This window comes from Acanthochromis polyacanthus, chromosome 22, assembly GCF_021347895.1.
Source record: "Acanthochromis polyacanthus isolate Apoly-LR-REF ecotype Palm Island chromosome 22, KAUST_Apoly_ChrSc, whole genome shotgun sequence".
NCBI classification, from domain to species: Eukaryota; Metazoa; Chordata; class Actinopteri; family Pomacentridae; genus Acanthochromis; species Acanthochromis polyacanthus.
In genome coordinates, this window is record NC_067134.1 from 18,620,770 (window position 1) to 18,643,040 (window position 22,271).

The window sequence follows — 22,271 nt, forward strand, 5'->3', positions numbered from 1 at the left end:
ATGAAAGAGAAGCCTATTAAAAGGATCTCTGTTCATAATTCAACCTCATGTAAACCAGCACATATGTAAACTACATTAATACTCAAATATAGAGGAAAAACTCACAAATATGTCAGATATTCAGACTGTCAGGGTTGAAATATCTACATAGACATTCACATCTATTGTGTCTTAACACCAGTTCAATGTTAAGTGTAGTGTAGTAATATATTTCGTGTGTATTTTTTAATGTGTAATCTTCAGCCTCTCTGACTGATAAACCAGACAAATAAAATCTCTCCAGGTTTCTACCGAATATCACATTTTAGAGCCAACATCTCTGCTCAGCTGTCAGATCAAGTGAAAGCCAGGTGTTTCCCATCATGCCCTGGGGCTGTGAAGTTTCTACAGAACAAGTGTGACGGTTGGCTTCAAACACCGCAGTCGCCTTGATCTCATGATGTTATCATCGAGAGCAAGCCACGATCGAGTCGGACAGAAATCACGCCAGCTTTCTTTGTGTTCGATTCGGAGATTTCAAACCAAAACAGGGTCAGAAAAATTCTCTATTTTAAGGGCCCTAAAGTGCCAGAGCTGTGTGGATTGTAGGCGTGAGCGTAGCAGAGGTTCCTTTTTACAAAAGGCGGAAAATAGAAGAGACTGATATTGAAGGCTTACATGTGTAACAGGCAGTTAAACAATGTGGTAAGTGTGCACTGGAGGAAAACGTTCCTCTGACATCAGCCCCTTATAGCCGAGCTATACAGCGCTCTGTTTATGAATGATTCATGCAGCGAAACGCTTTAAAAACGCAGAAGCACAGAGTGTAAAGAAGAAGCTACAGGAGGAGGGCTGCTGACTGATATCTGCTACATGTCTGCTGCAGCCAGGAGCGTCTCACAAGCCATCTGGCTATTGTGACTTTTTACAGATTCTTGGAGACAGAAAAAAAATAAAAAGAGAGAGATGATTTATGGCCCTCCTACTTTATACACCTCTCATAGCTTCAGACTCAGACTGGTCAGTTTACCTCAGCAAAGCCAGAAGAGTATATTTGGATGTTGTGAGATTTCATTAAAGTCACTTCATCCATACATCTGTCTCCTGTAGGAATTAATAGAGACTGTCAATCATCCAACCAGCCCTCTAGTAATTAATCCCAGCCTGCATCTCCTTTGTACCCTTGTGTGTAAAATGATTTTGCTGTGTACTTCAGTTCTGTGATGCTCACTGTCAGACTGATTATTTTAGCTATGTAACGGGCTCGGCAAGAAGAACAAGCTGCAGCAAGAACACTGAGCCACATGGGAACCAACACTGAAGAAACCGATCACATTCAGTGTGCTATTCAACAACATGACCTCTGCTGACTATCGATAACTGCATCACAGCCGTCAGGAGCAGCAGTAAGTCAAGGCCGTCACAGTACCTCAGCAGCGAGCACAGAAAATTCTAAATATAAAAGAATATTAACATGACAGATGTACTTATCTATTTACAAACTGCCTCCAGGTATGTTTTGTTAAAAATATTCCTCTTTGATTATTAATAAATGTCTAATGTGTTTTTGGACTTTTGGTGACCGAGTTATAACGTTTATACGCAACCGTGCCTTACTCTGGCTGCATGCTGTTGTTTGATTGGTTGTGAGTGTGTCTGGGTGGGTATTTTTGACCCGGCGGGGCAGCCGCCCCAACCAGGTTGTATCACTGCGCTCAGGGCCGGCCCTAGACCATCAGGGGCCCTAGGCGAAAATGTTCAATGACGCCCCCCGTCCCTCTCTTAATAGATGGGTTAACGCATCTCAACACATTTAAAATTGCTTGTCTTTCTTCTTTATTTCTTACAATATTATTATTTTAAACAATATGTACAATTACACACACACACACACACAATTTAACACTTACAAGTCTACTGCAAAAATCCTCCTGGCAGGGGAAAAAGTTGTGCAAAACCAACAATGATGTTAAATGCAAATAAACAAAACAGAAAACACTGTGCACACATCGTAATGAATTTGAAATATAATAAAATAAATAATTCAAATCCAAGTCAAGTGCAAATGTCCTCCTGGCAGGGGGGAATAGTTGTGCAAATCCAACAACTATGTAAAACAATGCTTTAAAAATAAATTAAATAAAACTGTTACAATAAAATCTGTTCAAGGAGGTTTCTCTATTCAAACATAGTTATGCAATAGTCCTACTTTTTGTCATCAAAAAGGATATACAAAATGAAGCAAAGTGATCCAAAACTATAAAATAGCACTCCAATTTTCTCCAGTGTTCATGTTTAAAACTTACAGTCTTCACTATCACTGAGAACCTCAGGTGCAGAAGACAGAGAGACTGAGGCTTCCTCTGTAGCAGCATCTACAGGTGCCTGTCGTGGCTGCAAATATTTTCTCAGTGCATCTGGACAAATACAAATTAAAAAAATATACATTAAGTTGTAGCAGTAGATTGCAGTACCTTCACAATAAACATACCATTGCATGTATATTTTGCATTGTGATGTACTAAACTTCGCTTTGCATGTTATTTAATTATTATAGTAATTACATGAACTTAAGTTAAACTTCTGACACGCATGCATATTGCATAATATACAGGTGGGGTTACTTGATATGTTGTTAAAATTTATTGATACAGTCGCTGTATTTACTTAGCTAGCGTTAGCCAACCAGATGCCGTGTCCGAATAAAAAGTCAAAAAGCACGCTATATCTTAAATGCATACCTCTACTTTGTGAACGTTTTTCCTCCTCTTCTTTTTTTGCGCTTTCTGAAAGCAGCACCTGAAGGCTTGAGATGCCTTTTCATAATAAAAATGTGTTGAGAATGTCAATACAACCACAACGGCGACCATTTGTCTCCAATAAAACGTCTGAGATGCGCTACCCATGATGCCCCACTCACCTTGCAATGTAAACAACAGCAGCAGCCGCCAGTCAGGTTAGGAAGAGGTGATGACGGGGCGACAGGAGGTCATTATCACAGAGTTTTGCGAATATACATAAATACATATATATTTACATTTCACATTATTTGTTTATCATTACCGATAAAACACATGGCATATTAAATAAGCGTAAATAACGAGCGTTTTTTGAACAGCAACTTGGTTTCCCCATAAACATTAATGTCTATGGGCGCCCCCTCCAGCAGATGGCGCCCTAGGCGACCGCCTGGTTCGCCTATGCTCAGGGCCGGCTCTGACTGCGCTCATCAGGCCCTTTCAGGCTAAGATGAGGTGGTATCACTCCGCTCATCAGACTCCAGGTGGCTTCTTTTGGTCTTTCAGCGGAGTGTGGCGGCGTGGATTCTTCTGGCTTGGCCGAAGCCAGACTCAGCAGCCCAAGCAGGAGACTTGGAGAACGGGGCTGAGGACCCATAAGCCCAGCTGTCAGATGATGAGCGGAAGGATGGAAGACCGACTGCGGAAGCAGTGTGTCAGCTGCCTGATAAGAGGCTAGCGTGGCTAACGCTAGCCCCGCGACTAGCGTCCGTCATATTGGAACGTTTCACTGCACTCAATGTTTTTGTGAGCGCTGTTTTACCGCACTCGATGTTTTGTGGACCAAACAGCGTTGCAACGGGTTGTCATTTCGAATTGAACACGGGACAGTGAGTAAACTTGTGTGTGTGTGTGTGTTTGTGTATGGGTGTGCGTGCCTGAGTGAATGATCTTTAAGCATAAGTCTATTGTTCTGTTGTATTGACTTTGTGGGTTTTGAAACGGTGGGATAAACTGAATGGGAAATATTGTTTATTGTGTGAGAGAGGGACTTAGTTTAACATCAGAGCTGGTCATTTGGACCATCTGGGGTCACCTGGCTGAACAGACAATAACTAGTTTTGGGAAAGTATGTTATATCTCTTTTGTTTTCTTGACTTATTGGTTGTGTATATATTTTTGTGTTGTATTAAATCCGGCCTCTCCTTAATTTGGCCAAAAAGAAAACCTTTTCTGGGTCTCATTTTATTTTGGTATATTTTGATATCCATTATTTATTTAGTAGTTTCATTTACCTTTACGAACCCGAGCACCCACCCTTCTGTGGGTGTTCACCTCAATAGAGTGGCTGCATACTGGTACAAATATTATAAAAATAATGCAATGCGCAGTTGTACTTGAAACCTCATTGAAGCTTTAAAGATCATTTCAAGATATTTAGTCACATATTTGATCTCTGACATCTGTGAGACTTAAAACTGCGACATTAAGTATTTCTATATCAACAACAGATCACATTACAGCTTCAGTAATGAATCCACAGTTATCACCTGATGTTAGGTCCCTCTACAGAACATTTTAGCACCGCTTATTGTTTTCGTTTGTTGAGCAGGACTTTGTACTTTTTGTTTCCGCTCACTCAACTCATCACTTTTCAACCATTTTTTGTAGCTTTTTTCAGTTAAGAAAAACAAAAGCGTTATTATAAAGCTAACTGATACTACCTGCTTAGCAACGTAAGGCTGACAAGCAGAGTTAGCAACTACAACACGGAGGAGTGTTGTGATTTGAGGAAACCAAAACGGAGGTAAAAGGAGTGAAAATATTAAATATACATTTTCTTTCAAAGGTTTGGGGTCACCCAGACAATTTCATGTTTTCCATGAAAACTCATGCTTCTATTCATGTGCTATCATAATTGCACAAAGATTTTCTAATCATCTGTTAGCCTTTCAACACATTAGCAAAAAATGACATTTCTAAGTGACACTAAACTTTAGAACAGTATCGTATATACAGTTATTATTAAATGTCTCCAAACATCACTCCATATAAATGCTGTATTTGCAAATGTAACTGTTTTGACCTTCAGTGGCTTCCATACAACATCTCCCTGTAGGAACCATGACCACCAATACCTCATGTTTCAAGATGCAGTGATGCACATGAAGAAACTCATCTGACAGCATTAAGCTTTAATGTGGTTCTATAAGGTGTAGCAGCCTGCATTGAAAACACAATGGCTCCGGGAGATTGTTCGACAAAGTGCACAAGACAGATGGGAAGTGGCATGTGCACCCGGAGGGCACGATGCGAGGCTGCAGAGTCTCACCGGACTTCAGCAGCATTGTGTGTGCATTGAGGTTGTGTTGCACCTTGTTTCTCCTGTTGAAGAGGGGAAAAAAAAAAAGATCACGCAAACACATTATTCTTCTTCAATTTGCTGTCAAACTGTCCAACTCCTCAAAGGCCCGTTGTACAGTACTTACCCCAGATGTTCTCCTGCAGGCATCAGCAGCCAGAAACGCATCCGGCCAGGAGTTTTTCTGTCCGCCCTCCAACTTGCTTCAGGGGCCTCTGATCCCGTCGCTGGGTGGACGGTACTCGAGGTGTCAAGCCACTGAAGCGTTTCAAAGTGAATTTGGATGCCAGTTTGTTCGATAAATAAACTGCGACTGGAGAGCAGAGTGGGCAGCGGGAGATGTGGGAGGGAGGCTGGCATCTCCGATTCATTTCCAACGCGTGACAGAACACAGACTGGGCTCTTTGGTTGGTGGTGGGCTGCTTGATAAAAACACAAGCTCTACATGTGCGCTCTTTGTTTATGTGTGATTGAGGGGGGAGGGGGGGGAGAAGAGCGAGTCTTATTGTTTTGTTTATGCTTTCATGTCAGGACAGAATTACTGGATTTTCTCTGAAAAAGACAAATGACTGCTACTGTAATGAGCGCTCTAAAAGGGAGCTGGGATCAATAGACGGTGTAATGAAGTGACTTTACATGGATGAATCCAAACATCCTGAATCCCAAACAGCAGTATTTGTACAACAGTGGGTCCTCAAAATGAGTTCAGAAACTATAGATGAGTTCATTTCAAAACATTTTTCCACACGTTGAACTAAAGATAACGAATGAACTCGGCAATCTGAAACCAAACGTGTGAGAAATTAATAGTGTGAAAAATACAGTAACAGACAAACAACTGGGGGCAATGCTAATGCTAAAGAGCCAAGACGGATAGCTAAAAGTAAAATTCAATTAGGAATACATGTTTAGCCTTGAAATATTTAGTTAGTTACGGTGCAAATGTGTCGTACATTTCGCCTGAAATGGTACACAGACATACAGAATCCTACATACATCCGACAGGTTTGATGACTTGAAGAACACCTCACTTTAAATTGGGTCTCTGAGCCTCTCACATTTGATGCCTTGAGGACACAATTTGGAATTTCTTGATTTTCTGCTCTAACAAGACCTCCGAGTACAAGAGGTCTCTCCTCTTTTCCCGAAAACCTGCCTGGGCAGTAAAAGAAAAAAAGACTCCATGAGAAGAAGAAATGTCACATCAGTTCAGAGAAGGAGAAAATGAGTGGGCGTAGTGTGAGCTGTGCTGTGGGAGACTACATGAAATGGCAACGGAACAGAGAGGAAGCTGCCGTCGAAGCAGTAAAACCGTCAGACCTGCAGCGGCATCATGTGACTGTTTGGATTCCGAAATCATGTTAATGTGCGGTAAACAGGAAGCAGCAGGTTTCTGTGTGCCCGTACCGTGTATATTTGTATTAACAGAACATTAAATCACACACATTCCTCCACTGTATACATTTAAAGGTGCCATGCTTCTGATTTTACATTCCCACTGCAATATTCAGATACTATATGTGCAGCTATTTTTGTCTTTTTCTGTGCATTTTCTATCTTTACATGTTTACAACCTTATTTTTATTTTTCCCCTCAAAAGCCATCGGTCATTTTATCATCGTCTAGCCGGTTTATTTGGCTCCAGTGTGGAGATAAAAATCCATGTAGGCAGACTGACTTCACACGCTTGGCTCTAAACTGGTCCTGTGATGCCACCTTATGGCTGTAACAGGTCATGGCTCCTTTCTATTTGCTGGGGGCCTCTGTGAACTTTTTTTTTTATTTCCAAATACTTCTATAAATCCTCTTGACACCTACTGAGTCACTATCTACTTCACAGCATTGTGGATAGAGATATAAATGTTTAAACTTTGTTTATTGGATTATTTGATGCAGTAACTTCATCATCTTACTCAGTCCACTGATCCTGGAAGTTTAAAAACTGTCTTTTTTTTTTTTGGTCTTTGGTCATCTTGAGGCTCCCCAGGTTGGTTCTTGAGTTTTAAAATACCGAATAAAACAGGTGTAGCTAATGGATGGAAGATGCACCAGACACACAAAAAAACAAAACACAGTAAAATTAGTTTTTCTTTGGCTGACCTTTTGTATCATGCTGATAATCAGCTCCCTTCCATAATGTGAAACCGCATGCTGGGGGCTATTTGGCTGGCTCAATGTTCTTGTTTCCATCATTTCTTCTCTTTTCCTGGTGCTCACTTTTATTTTCTTGTTCATGACTTTTCTCATCTCTGTCTCATCCTTTTTGGAAAGTGATTTTTTTAGTTGATTCTAACATCTCAGACAGTTATACACAATATACCACATTCTTGCTAGGCATGCCGTATCTGTGGTGTTATTCTGAAGTAAAGGACATCCTGCTCCTACATGTCTTTTCTTCTACTGGAATCTTTTTGCCATTCTTCTTTTCATCTCATGTCCATCAGAAGTCAGGGCTGAAAGAGAATCTGGTGCAAAAATTTCTCTCCGTCTTTTTAAAGTTTCATTCAGCAGGCCAAGAACACGAAGAGTAAAAATATGAAGTTATGAAACCTTCATGTGGCAGCTGTACCAGATCAGATCAAACAAATCACAGCCAGGCAAACTTATTCAAATAGGGCTAGATTTATATTTAACTCCTACAAAAAAAATAAAAAAATTGGAGTTGCCGTTATTTATAGGCTGTTATGCTGTCTTTGTGGAGAGTTTATTCTTCATGCTTCACAGCAACATTTAATAAACCTAAAGCTTCCCTGTTGGCTAATTGGTGGAGTTTGTTCCTGAACGCCTGAACCTTAAATCCAGTGACAGGGCCATCTTCAGTCAGAGAACTTCAAGACCTTCCGTCGGCTGGACCAGATGTGGCATCAGCTCCCTCTGAACATCTGGATGACAGGAGAAAAGACAGAAAACAAACACAGATCACACAAATACAATTTATTCTCTTTCATCATTTTATAAAAGTAGCATGAACTTTATTAAAACTGGACATCAGTAATGAAAGTAAATGTTTTTAATCTCATCCGGTTCCCTTTCGATTGTGAGCTTTGTGTATTTACTATCTTTTAATGATAAAAAATAAAATGGGTCACTACTATTGTTAAGGCATAGAAAGTATTGCAACTAATGCTTCCTTGTTCACTCTGTTCACCTGTTCCTTCCATACTGACAGCAGTAATCCCCTCATCAGTACTGGCTCTGACACTAAATCACATTTTTGAAATGGTCAAAATTCTCAGCACAAATCTCCCCTTTTTACAAAGCTGTCAGGTCAGTTTCATGAATGAAGAGCTGAATCATCTCACATCTCAAGGCACTTCTCATAACCCTATATAGAGCAGGTCTACACCAGACTCTTCATTATATTCATTCTAATAATATTCACTCAGTGAACAATCCTACCTCTCACTCTGGACTTGTGGCTCTTGGCTGCTGCTTGATTCTGGATCTTTCTTCTGACTCTGAAGGGCTGCAGGACAAAGTTTCCCAGTTACGTGGTCGCATCATACCATTATTTAAATTATATAATGTTATGTTTTACGCCACAATGACACACAATTAATTGACTTGATAATTAACACGAACGGTGGTTTGCAAAGTTCAAAATCCGTATCCGTTTCCTCGGCCTCATTTGCCTCATTTGTAGTGAAAAAGTTTCCAATTTCTACACATTCGGCTGCGTCTATTTCCAGAACTTTCCTGTCTTCTCCGCACCATCCTTGCTCTTCCTGTTTTCCATCTTTCAAACACCTCTGACCACGTGCACGGACGTGTTACGTCACGGTGCGCCTGCAAAAAAAAAAAAAAAATCACTTAGATGACCATAGACATGTCTGTGAAGATGACTATGTCTGTGAAGATGACTCTATTGTGGTGTGAATGTGTGTGTGATGCTGTTCTGCCCTCTGCTGGTCACCAGGAGACACTGCACTGAATCTGTCCGCAGAGGTTTTATGAATGAAACCCCACTGTGTTTATATCTGTATGACATGAATGAACAGCATAAATACATAAATAAAACAGTAGTTTGTTAAATAATTCAAAAAATATTACAACTCATGTAATTATAGGGAAAAAATGTATGTCATCAATGTTTATTTGAAATTGCTGATGGGTCATTCCAGAATTGGAGGACTTTTGGGCTTTAAATTTGAAAAATAAACCTTCTCTGTTGCAGTTTTCTGATTCATATTCATCAATAGTAGATAATAAACTATCAAAGGATTGATTAGGTCAGCTTAAATATCAAAGGTACCATTTTTATTCCATGCTTTATTTCTTGTTTGCTAACCCTACTCCAATCACAGCAGCAGTGATGCTAATCCATGCTAATGTTAGCTTTTTCTCAGTAAACTAGATATTTAGCTAGCTGTTACTGCTGACCAAGAGGACAAACTGACTGATGGAAAAAAAGTAAAGAAAGACTAAAATAATTAGACTTTTCCTGATAATATGTGTAACAGGGTTGCATGAGGTAGAGTGAGACATTCAATCAAGGCTGACAATGTTGTGAAAATATGAAAAATATAAGAGAAGACATATCTTTGCTCTACCCATTCTTTAGGAAAACTGTTTGATGATGTAAATGACAAAAACCATACACAAAATGACAGAAAATGACAAAAAGAAGACAGTAAATTACAAAAACTAGACAAAATGACAGAAACGAGACAGAAAATGACAAAAGGAAGACAGTAAATTACAAAAACTAGACACAAAATGACAGAAACGAGACAGAAAATGACAAAAAGAAGACAGTAAATTACAAAAACTAGACAGAAAATGACAGAAACGAGACAGAAAATGACAAAAGGAAGACAGTAAATTACAAAAACTAGACACAAAATGACAGAAATGAGACAGAAAATGACAAAAGGAAGATAGTAAATTACAAAAACTACACACAAAATGACAGAAACGAGACAGAAAATGACAAAAGAAGACAGTAAATTACAAAAACAAGACAGAAAATTACAAAAAGAAGACAGTAAATTCCAAAAACTAGACACAAAATGACAGAAACAAGACAGAAAATTACAAAAAGAAGACAGTAAATTCCAAAAACTAGATATAAAATGACAAAAACAAGAAACAAAATGACAGAAACAAGACAGAAAATGACAAGACAATTATTACAATATTCAATAATTATTGTAATATAATATACAGTATAATTCTAAGAATATTTTGTCACAAATTAATGCATCATTTCTATATATGGCAGAAGTTTTTCCATTTGATTATCTATTTCACCTGATCTTCTTCAGCGTTGAACACTTTATTAATGCTAAATACATTGAAAAAAACACAAACACCAGTAATGTTTAACATAATTTATATTTATTTTATTTTCAACAAAATGTTAATAAATGTATTTGTTTTACGTCCAAAAAAGATCATGACTCGTGGGACGCATTTTATAAATAATTTCATCCAAGTCTTTTGTAGAAAAAAAAGAAAGTAAATTAGCAAACTAAAGCATCTCTAGTATGACAATATGACAACTTTATCATAATTTTTTTCTCTATATTTGAACCCTTTTCTCATTTCAAGCTTCATTTTTTTGTATATTTTTCTCAAGACCTCTTCATCTCGTCTTTTTAACATCCAACTTAGTCCTACTCATCAACTCACACCACTGCTTTAGACAACAGAAAAATGCGGCAAAAATCTCCAAAAACAGACAAAAACCAAGGAGGCGAACAGAAAACACAGTGAGATTCCAACAGTGGGGGGGTCGGGCAAGGTGGGAGGGGGACGGTTTCGGATCCTCAGGACATATTTACAACAGAAAGGACAAGGGGAGCGGTGGTGGAGGTGGAGGTGAAGGTGGAAACTGGGCGGGTTTGATTTGGGTTGGGGATGGTTCATCTGCATAGATCCACAGGACTCAGATGGTGAACAGCTAGAGATCGAAGGGATGGAGCACAGAGTGTGGGCCTATTACATCCGCTGCTGTCTTCAAGGGAATGTCATCAACAGAGTTAGTCAAGGATTAAAAAAAAAAAAACTAAACGAACGCAACAACACGTCTCACAATCAAGCAAAAAAGGGAGTGAACTGGGGAAATCTGCGCACCGCATGGTGGAAATCCAGAGGCAAACGTGGACTTGACTTTGATGTGACATCCCACTCTGATGCTGTGTGAGCGAAGAGCTAATCGATGGCCGTTACGTGATGTGAGGTGAGGTAAGGTCAAGCTGTTAATGGGGACGGAGGGAGGGGAGGCGAGGCGATACCGAGTTTTCACAGCCAAAACAATTTGGAGGCAGTTAAAACTTCAATCTGTCTTCAGCCGATCATTAGAGGCAACCAGGATGGAGGACGGAAAAAAAAAACTGCTTCACCGTCCTCAGCTGTACTTTCTGGTCTGTCACTAGTTGCTCATGGTACCAAGTTGTAGCTTTGGGTTAATCTCTTTTTCTGCCCAATCTCCAGCTGAAAAGGGGAACTTCAAAGTCTTCCTAATCCCTGCGAAACCCGTCCTCGTGTCAATGTGCACTTTACTAGCAGCAGCCATGCAAAAAATATAAACATAGAACAGAGAGAGAAAAGAAAATCAGATGGATCAGCCCTTGAAAACTCCTCACACTCCTCACACGCTGACGCTAACACAGCCCTTTGCTAGTCTGTGAGAGATAGCGGTTGATCAGCTCGTCTAAGGGTGATTCAAGAGTCGCCGGTTTGATTGATTGGTTGATTGATTGATTGGCTCGCCGGCTGGTCACTTGCAGCAGCTGTGATACTGAGAAGCCGAGCCATCAGTATTGAAGATGCCACAAAGTAGGGCGCTAACCCTGGCTGTTTGCTTTTATATTGCTCCATTGCCGGCATCTGCCTCACTGGTTTATGCAACAGAGAGGCACTCGAAGATCAGGGGCCTCATTTATCAAGCTGAAGATGTGCCGCCACAGCAGGAAGATGGGAACCTTCTGAGGAACTCATCTCCTGCCAAGTCTGGAATAAATAAGGGCGAGATAGTTTTACCCCCAAAAAAGTCGCTGTTGAAATGGTAATATTTCCTGAAGGTTCAGGAACTTTGAGTGATGCTGATCAGTGAAGTAGTCTTGCATTTTCTGCAGCATTGTTAAAGGATCAGGAATTAGATGCATCTATTAGCAGAATTGAAATCTAATATTAACATTCAGGTTTTCATTAGTCTCAAATCACCTGACAATAAGAACAGCTAAAATTGAGCCCTTTACATCTACAGAGGGAGTGGATCTACGTCAGTGGAGCTCCGTGTTGGACCACCGTGTTTCTACAGTAGCCCAGAGTGGACAAACCTGACTCCAAAAAGAGCATTTTGTGTTCTTGCAACCTCACAGCTGGAAATTATTTAGTCCTACACACTGCACCTTTAAAAAGCTGCCACTGCAAACGACAAACTGTGTATAAAAGATGGACGTAACCCCCATTCTCCTGCATTCTGTCTAACAACCAACAGGGGGCGCCTTCTCTGGTTGCAAAAAGAAGTCGCATATATATAGTAGTCCTTGAGAAAATGGCCCTACTTCTTCCTGGATCTGTTACCTCAGTAAATATGTTCCTCATGGGTTTATGGTCCCAACGGTTAGTTTCAAGTCTACTTCAATATAGCGTAAAGTTCTTTTTTTATGTTGCAGTCCCATTTAGAGTGTGTTTTAGGGCACAGTATGTAGTGTCCTTGAGTTCTGAGTCAGATCCATCTCTCCTTTTATGTTAGGTCTGGTTTCAAATGGGCAACATGATGACGGCTAAATTCCAAAGTCAAGTCTTCAGGAAGGAAGTCCAGAACACATCACATGGCTACGTCCATCTTTTATACGCAGTGTTAGCTACTTGGCTGTTACGGTATAGCAGCCCAAGACATTCTACAGGGTGGGCCATACATCGGAAAATGTATAATGTATATTTTTTTTATGTTTCAGATACCCTAGAAGATGCGTTTGATGCAATCGTTGGGGGCATTTGAAGGTCGTGGTGTATCAGGTGAAGATACAAGACATAAATCATGTCAAGGACCGCATCACCAACGCCCTTACTAGCAGAACGTCAACTGCGCTAATGCAAGTCCATCAACAGTGAAAAACACATATTAATGTGTTCTCAAAACAATGGTAATCATACAGAGCACACTGTATAAATAAAAACAGTTGTCTAACATAAAATGTTTATTTTTCCTAAGTATGGAAACTTAAGGCCCAACCTGTACAATGAAGGGAACACTGATAACATCCACAATTAGGAGGATGTCATTCAGAGGGAATCTGAGGAGAGTTTGATACGTCAACTGTCTTTGTGCGTCAACATTATAGTAGCCACTAATAGCCGCCAGGGTTTTTAGCAAACTCCTGCTACCTAGCTTGAGATTAAAGCATTACAGCTGACAGTAAAGAAGGTCCAATCTCCATTTGTCCTTTTAGTTCAACAGCATATCTTTACTCGAAGAGAAAATGAGATCAGGCTACACTGCTTTCCAGAAGAAAACACTTGGCAACACGGCGATAGAATTGGATTGTGGGTCTGCAGCTAAGTGTCCCGCTGGGGTTTCGTTTGGTGGTATTTGTGGTCAGACGTCTGCTGTAAATGTATTCAGAAACACAAGACCGAACTGATAAATCGGACTGTGTGTGTGTAGGAACGGGCTTACGTATCGTTGATAAATGAGGCCTCTGGTGTTTTGGCTTCATGCAGCTGTCCTCTAGTGTCCCTGGGTTGTCCCTGCAGTCTTATGTCTGACAGCTCTAAATACTCGCTGTGGCTCCACCGACTCCACCGTATGAGGTAAACTGAACACTTAAAAAAAGAAACCAGAGAACACCACACTTCAGGAGCATTTCGTGGTGACTGAGCTCACCACTTTTGCCGCTTCAGCCCTCCTAACTCGCTCAGCGGCTAACCGGTTAGAAGAAGAAGCGAGCCAGTCTCAGAGCACTTAAGGTCCTAAAATGTGTAGGCATGTACCGTCGCAAGGGGGGATGAGAAAAGGTCCGGGGAGGGGGACAAAAATACAAGCTGAACATCAGAACACAGAAGAATCACAGACATTTTTGTTTTCAGAGAAACGAGACCCACATGAGTGATGGATGAGCCGGTCCTGGCAGACCCTCGAGCAACATCGCAGACACGCTAGTGAAGAAGATGCCTCTAAGGTGGTACAGGGGAGGAAGGGGAACGCAGCTGATATGTCAAAACATTCTGGCACCTGAAAGAAGGTAATGACGAGTGAAAGCGAGCGCTTCGTCGATGTCCGTTTCTCCTCTGACATGCTATCCGTACGAACACCGGGGGGGAGGGAGGAGAGGGGGAGGAGAGGGAGGGACAATATGCTAGAAAACATTTGGATGGAATAGAAACAATGAGCAGGTTTCAAGTGGCAAGAGGTCAGTTCTTTTAGGGGGGTGGTTCTCAAACGTCTCGGTTTGGTCGATGTCCAGTCCCAGCACCCATAGCTCCAGTTAAAACCCTCCCACTTCCTGTGGTTGATGGTTCATCGGCGGCAGATTCTAGAGGCATTTCCAGCACGTCTCGCCAGATGTGTCCCTGGCAGCCATGACACTGTAAAAGCCATAATCCCGCTCCGGCGACATCATTCTCTCGCGAGCTCCGGCCTTGATTCAACCCCAAGGTTCACTCCTCGTTAGAAGCGCTCTCGTCTGGTGAGAAAATGGCAGCCACGCCCACCAATGTGGAGTTATGGGAGGCTGAAATGATGATGACAGTGTGTAGGAGGACGAGGGCCAGCAGGCAGATCTTCAGTCGCCCGCTGCACAGTCTCGGGGTGGCGGCGGAGGTGACCGAGGCCCCTCGGGCTGGCAGGAAGAAGCAGTCCTTTTTAGTGTGCCGCCTGAAGGGCTGTCCATTCTGGAGTCCCATCGGACGTCGCAGCACTGAGCCTCACTGTCTGACGGATGATCCCTCAAGAGCCCTGAGAAAGAGATTACAGTGGGTGAAAATGCTGACTTTTTCCTGCTGTCTAAATCTAGTTAGTTATATTTACTATATACCAACCTTAATGTTGATGGTACTAACCTGCCTGTCTTGCCTTTTTTGTTATTTATGTTGTCGTATGTAAGCTGCTGAACACTTGAATTTCCCTTGCGATTAATAAAGTATCTATCTATCTATCTATCTATCTATCTATAACAAGGCTCATTATGAATTTCATAGATAGTGTTAAAATATATTTGCTTAAAATTGCTAATAAATGCCAACAGTTAATACTTGTGTTCTTCAATTATCTCCAAATGCAGCCAGTTCTGAGACCATGAGACGTTTCCACTAGAAATACCACATTCATTCAGTACAATTCAACACAATTCATTCCTCTGATAACCCTCGTGTCGTCCTGCAGGTCAAACTGACCCGTTTGAAAGTCTGAAAATGTGGAAAAATTATATATTTTCACAGTGAAACTTCTGCTGTCAACATTTTCAACATTTTGGGGAAATCTTTGCACATTTTTTGGTGGAAAAAAAGAAATGTTAAAAATATTTCTTAAGAACATTCACAAAAAAACATGAACCAAAATCAGATGTTGGTCATATCTTACTGGTACTTGAAAGTATAAACTTTGGTCCACACAAATATAATTCCTCATGTAGAATGGCGGAATACTGTGTTTGTATGTAGAGCTCACAGCAAGAGGCTGATTCAGGATTTAAAGCTGAAACATCCAAAGAAAGTCACAAGAAGCACAACACACACTTCAGTGTGTTTATAAGCAGCAACTGAAAATTAAATCCATTCTGAACTAATTGCAGAGAGATTCCTCGGCAGGTTTATGGTGATTATGGATTCATTTTGTTGTAGGCTAAGAAAAATGTAAAGAAAGGCAGATGATGGACAGAGTTGTCCAGGTAGCACTTAGACGTCCAGGAAAAGAGCTGATGTCAGCCTGATCCACGACAGCAATAACCCGTTAATAACTACAACCTGCATCCAGTAGTTTATCTGAAGCATAATGATGATGATCTGGCTGACACTGACCCTCCTTTTGGACATCCTTCGGCCCTGTAGATGGATCGAACCCGCTACTCCTCACCATGCGGCTCTAATAAGGCATGGAGGACCAGACATGGTGACCCTCGGCTGAACTCAAATTAAACTCAGAACCACCCAGAGGGTGACGCATTGCTGCATCAGCTGATCACTCTTTATATCTCAACTTGCCAGCCTGTCGCTGCTCTCATCTGCACGGGAAAACTCAGGCAGCTGAGGAAGAACTTTAGTTTTCACTGGACTGAAACACAAAGTGATGGATGACGGGAGTTGAAGGAGGATTGATTGATCTGACAGATTAGAACTTTTCTCTGTGTTTGATTGACTGACTCTCCTTTAGTTATCAAACGAGATAATTTACAGCTTTCTTTGAAGGGACAGTTGAACAGATTTGAATGAAAATGGGGTGCAGAGTCTTGAATTAATTTTTTGAACATTGTGGGATCTTGATTCGTATTTCCCCAACAATTAACTCAAAAATCTCCACCTAAACCCGATCTAAACAACTCTGTTACAGTCATATAGTTGAATAAATCATACATTTTTTAGTTTTAGAACTGCGATTCCCATGGTGCTTTGAGAGACCTAAACTTCTTTTCCTTTCGGCTTTCCCCTTCAGGGGTCGCCACAGCGAATCAATTGCCTCCATCTAACCCTGTCTGCTGCATCTTCTTCTCTCACACCAGCTACCTTCATGTCCTCTTTAACCACATGCTTTAAGCTTTGAGAGATCTAAACAGGAAGTACAAATACTGCTGTGGCGTTAGTTTGTGTTTTGCAACTAAAATCCCATTTTTAGACCCTGTAGCTACATTAAAAGTATGCCGAATTAGTTATTAGCAGTAGCAGTTTGCTATGTACCAACAGATTTACTGATAACTATCACTAGGTTTAAATTGATCCTGAAGAAAACTTAAAACGAGCCGATTCTCAGGCAAGCTCTGAAGCTACAAGAAGTATTTTTATATATAGTCTCTGAACAGATTAATGGATGCTTTTAAAAACCAGGGACTTATAAGATGTGACATGTTTGGAAAGTGCGAGTCACGCTGAATCTAAAAATATGTGTATCATGTCTGTGTGTTCAGATTTGACTGAGTTATGACTCAGAGAAGGAGTTCTATTTTTGACTCAAAATGTGGCAGACAGGCACTGAGGACTTAAAGTAGCTTAATTGTCTCTGTAGCTCTGCAGCTGAATGTGCTTACTTTGGTGGTGTAAGTGCATCAGTTCAGCAGCTGGACTTCGATAAGTAACTTCCTGCAGACCTTACAACATCTGCATGCACCTGCCACCTCATGCTACACCTTAGTCTCTGCTTCTGTGCCTCAGTTTGAAGACTTAAGACCTATTAAGAAAACAATATTAATCACAATAATATTAAAACATCTATTACATCTTGGTGCTACCAACTAATGTCCATACAAAAAACCTCTAGGATTGTGTCAGCCTCCACATACAGAGCTACAGTCATCATTTATATTTTTTATTCATCTCACAAGGACATCAATTAGGCTTCATCCAGAGTAAGTGTAAACTCCTGCATGGGCCTTTAGATGACACCGTTATGTTGCTCATCTCTTGCAGGTAACTTGTGCTTTGGCATACAGCCAGCGTCTGGTCCTCTGAGGCTGAGTCCTCGGTGATTACTACGGAATAAACTGCAGTAAATATTGAGAGACAGGCCAAATTCAATTCATCAATGCATTGTTAAAATGTCCTTGTGCGAGTGGCGCAATGCTCAAATGCACCACTAGATGTCATCAGAAAGCCTTCAGAAATACCTCACTGCTTTCCTGGAGGGAGACCATCCAGTCAATATGGAGACACTCATTCTGGATGAGTTAATAGTGTGCATCATTTTAGAAGACGCGGTTCGCTAGATATTCACCAACATAAATTAAATTGGGAGGTTGGTCCCTGAAGAGAACATAAGGCCACAAACGCCCACATGTGCAAACAGGCAGTCAGCGTTCATGTGCTGGATAAAGGCAGCGACACAGGCCAGCGAGTGGTATTAACCTGTGCAAATGAAGCTGGGGCTGCCGCCGTGGATCAGGTCATCGTTGTCGGGCAGGATGAATGGACAGCTCTGTTGGACCTCCAGGCAGTACTGGTGGCACGGTACCTTCTTCTGACAGGACTGCTGGGTGGTGGGGAAATACTGAGCACACAGCCAGGGCTTATAGGCCGTCTGAGGAGGAGGAAGAAGAAGAAGAAGAAGAGAGAAAATGACATAAATAGATGCAGGTTCATGCTCCACTTGAGGACTGCAGGAAGTTACTTGGCTCTGCTGGGTCTGAGGCCTCCCGATGTTAATATTCAATTTATACAAGAGCCCATTTACACAATAAACATTAAGTACCAGTTTATTGAAACACCTGAATATCAGATACAAGCATTTTCCCAATCAAAATGCACACTTAATGCATTACTGAAAGCTCAGGAAATATTAGTTAATGCTGCCCTGCTGCTAGCGGAGCCGCTGGGATGTTGGATCAATCTTACTGCAGAGCATTAGCTAAACCAACAGTAAAATATGCCAAATACAGTGTAATCATATGCTTATTTATGGGATATGAATTATGAGAGGCTGCTGCAGCAGGTAAAAGATGCAGGACTTTTTTCACTGTTCTTCAAGCTAAACATCACACAAATCTTCCATTTTTACTATTAACCTGACTACTTCAACTATTCTATACTATAAGACATGTTTTTAAATTAGTTTGGTGTGTTTGGCCGGGTGATGCCAAGGCAATAAAAAAACAAATAGCACCAAATAAGCTCAACAAATTTAAGCCTGTGTCCTCATCCAAGTAAAAATTGCTGTATTTGTGAGGCAGGATGTAATACAAAATGCACAGACTTATGTGCATAAGGAGACAGATGGTGACATGCAATAGCCAAAGCCTGAGGCTTGGAAAGCTTAGCAAAACAAAATGAACCAAGGGCAAACCACAGTCTGGATTCATTCTCATTTTTAGCTCTTTCCTCATGTACTGATCTTAATGCAGAAGAAGGGAAATCACAGCTAAGAGCACAGACAATCTAACACATAAAATACAGTCAGATTGGTTTAGAACCAAACGCCCTGTTGTCAAAATGTTCAACCTGCAGAGATGAACAGTCATCAGAACTTCTGATATGTCCATGAGACTTTTTCTACATCAGCTAGTATGAAACTCATGCTGACTATTTACAAACAAACAAACCTATGTGACTTCTTTTGTGGGCTGGTTTGTTTGGACATGAGGTCAATAAATGAACAATAGACCCTTTATTTGTTTACAAACATTGTGACGTTTTTTGTGGGCGGGGCTTATGCTGGAGGCAAAAGCGGAGCGAGAAGTCAAGCGGGACTGGGAGCATATAGTTTGCGCTGGGAGTTTGCGCTGCAAACTCGAGCATTTTTAACCCGTTAAACTTAAGTGTACCGCCGGCGGTACACTTACTAATTTGCATAGGAATTTAAAGAATGTCCGAAGGCTGCAAACGCGATTATACAAACACTATATGCCGATGGAAAGCTTAGATTCTCATGAATCCGCCGGTATAAACCATTTTCAGATGTGATTACCACAGCGGGTAATATAAACACATTTGTCCGACAAACAACGAATATCCATCCATCCTTTCTCTGTACACGGCTTCAACGTACACAGCGCGACTCACATTTCCGGGTTCATTATTACACACAGATGAAAATATTCCACAAAAAACGGCCATAATCTAACCTTGGTCATCCAGACAACACAAGCCAGTAAACTATTTTGTCCAAAACATGTCTTGAAGTCTGTATATAATCCACGAATCGTTCGTTTTCAAGGAAATGCACCTCGCGATGCGCGTCCAATATTCCCTGTATTTCTCGTCATATTTAACGGGTTATTGTTTTTGATTGTATTTTTTTCTGTGTCTTGTTGTGTCCTTGTTCTTATGGTGTGTGTATTTGGACCCAGTGTCTGGAATAAAGCTGAATTGAATTGAATTGAATATTTTTTATTTACAAATAGAATATTAGCGATTTTTTTGTACTGAAAATGGCTGGAATTGACTGCAGCTGATCGTCTCTGTCCAGTCTTTTCGCCTCAGTGCATTTAACCACAACTGTCTTCGTTCCCTCTGAGCACGAGTGTTCGGTGGAATCCTATAAAACTTTAATTTGCGTTCGCCAATGTCATTCCTCCTATTCTGGCATCCAAAAACACAGCAGGACGACAGTTGATAGAGCCTAGTCCCTCAGTCTTTCGCCTTTCTGTCCGGCTGCGGGCTTCCTCTTTTGCCTCCAGCTAAAGCTGTGACGTCATTCGTGACGTGGGTCATTAAAGGGTCTATAGACCAATAATGGTAGGCATCATTTTACACAAAAATATATAACAAACATTTTTGCTTTAATACCTTCAACTCAGGCATTCAAGAAATGTAAAAAAAGAAATGTAATGAGATAGACATTCAAAGGGTGAAAAATTAGTTATCTAATTTAAAAAGTGGTATTAAATTAGTGCAAATAGTAACAATAAGCACAAACACAACATTAATATATGTAAAAGGGATTAGAACAAAGGCAGGAGGCTACAGCTCTGCTAGCTAGTATGCAAGCTAACAAGCTCACAACGTCAATGCTAGCATGCTAATACTGAGCAACTATGTTTAGCAAGTTTACCATAATAGTTTGACGTGTTATGGTGTTTCACTGCACATCACACATGTTCATACTGACATGGCAACAAGACAACACAAAAGGCTTAAGAGTCCAAGGCCATGCTAGCTGTTCTGACTCTGTAGTGCACAGTGGTGCTTTAAGCTAAAGTCAGCAAGCTAACAAGCTCACACTGACATGGCAAACAAAACAACTTAACCATGTGAGGGGCTCTGTGAGGCTGCACTTACACATAATGGTGCTTTGAACTAAATGCTAATGTCAGGCAAATATACTTACAGTGACAATGCTAACATGTTGACATCTAGCAGGTAGAATGTTTACCATCATTTAATACTACACCTGAACGTACAAAGATTTCATAACTAGTGATAAACATAAACAGTACAGCTGAGGTTGACATGAATTTGGGCAAGCTGTGAGATTTAAATCTAGACCAAAGCATTAAATGATTAAAAATGCTATTCATATAGCCGCAATGCTAACGTGGCTAAAAAATCTGTTAGCACCTGTTAGGCAGCGTTAAGTAATTGAATATATTGTATTTATTTATTCTCTTTATGACAGGACATTGAACATAAAACATGCAATATATTATCTTTTCTGTCATGACAAAATATTTGTGATTACATTTTCTTATAAATGTTGATCTTAGATGTGTCAAACGTTTCATTTTAGCAAGATAAAGACTCCTCAGAGGTGTCATCCCCACGAGGATGTGAACACACATCATTCTCTGTCAACAACCAGTGACAAGTCATGTATACAAACACACAATGTCATGATATAGAACCCACACAAGGTCACTGTATTGTCTACTTCAGCAACTTGAACTTCTTGCATCCTAGCAAACCTCTGATCAGCCAACAGAGTGTCCTGTACCTGGGTGGTAACAACAGTAAGTCACTTATTGTCTTGCAGAAGCCAGTGAGACATGCAAGGAAAAGCTCTGTCTGTTAAATAATAATGGGAAAATGCTGCTATTAAGTGATAAAAGCTGCTGAAGGAGTCTTCTGACTGCCTGACACATTCAAGCAACAGAGGTACAACAGCCGTTTCCAAGTCGCAACAAACCATTCGCACCAGTCAGGTAATTACCAAGCAGGAGAATGATGGAACATTAGCATGAACAGTTTGCACATACCAACCAATAAAACAGTTCGCATTTTAAGGGGAACTCCATCAATTCAACACATCCAGGTGCTGGGGAGGAGTGAAAGGAGGAGTATAAAGCCTTTTTGTCTCTAGAGGGAGCTGCCTGAAGCCTGGTGAATGTCCTCAAGTGATGTCACTTAGGTGTAAAAGAAAACCTCTGATCTCTGCCTGGATCCAACCTGGACCTCTGTTGGAGGTTGCGTTGCATTGTAGGTAGGTGTTGACAGGGACAAAAATGATTCACTGAACCTGCAGCATTGATTTTAATCCTTTTCATTTATTAAAAGAGGACATGTCATGCACATTGCCAGGTCTGTGCTTTTATTCTGGTGCTCTAAAGAGATATAGTGGCAATAATTACAATTCAAAAGAGCTGTAATTTATGGGAAACTTGTCT

The 22,271-nt window shown here is 40.8% G+C and overlaps 1 protein-coding gene and 1 long non-coding RNA gene across 2 annotated transcripts in view; both read right to left on the reverse strand.

Annotated features, from left to right (window-relative positions):
* Positions 1–4,108: 4,108 nt before the first annotated feature.
* On the reverse strand, positions 4,109–8,858 carry LOC127532206 (uncharacterized). The gene is made up of 4 exons (XR_007939605.1): positions 8,662–8,858; positions 8,479–8,545; positions 5,207–7,961; positions 4,109–5,102 (listed from the first exon to the last, which is right to left on the reverse strand). It is a non-coding gene; the product is annotated as an uncharacterized LOC127532206 (long non-coding RNA).
* A 1,536-nt stretch (positions 8,859–10,394) lies between these two features.
* LOC110952246 (NALCN channel auxiliary factor 1-like) overlaps positions 10,395–22,271 on the reverse strand; it is a 44,004-nt gene continuing 32,127 nt past the window's right edge. The window contains 3 exon segments of the mRNA XM_022195704.2: positions 10,395–14,865; positions 14,868–14,986; positions 18,082–18,253. Coding sequence (XP_022051396.2) covers positions 14,689–14,865; positions 14,868–14,986; positions 18,082–18,253 — 468 coding nt within the window. The 3' untranslated portion in view covers positions 10,395–14,688.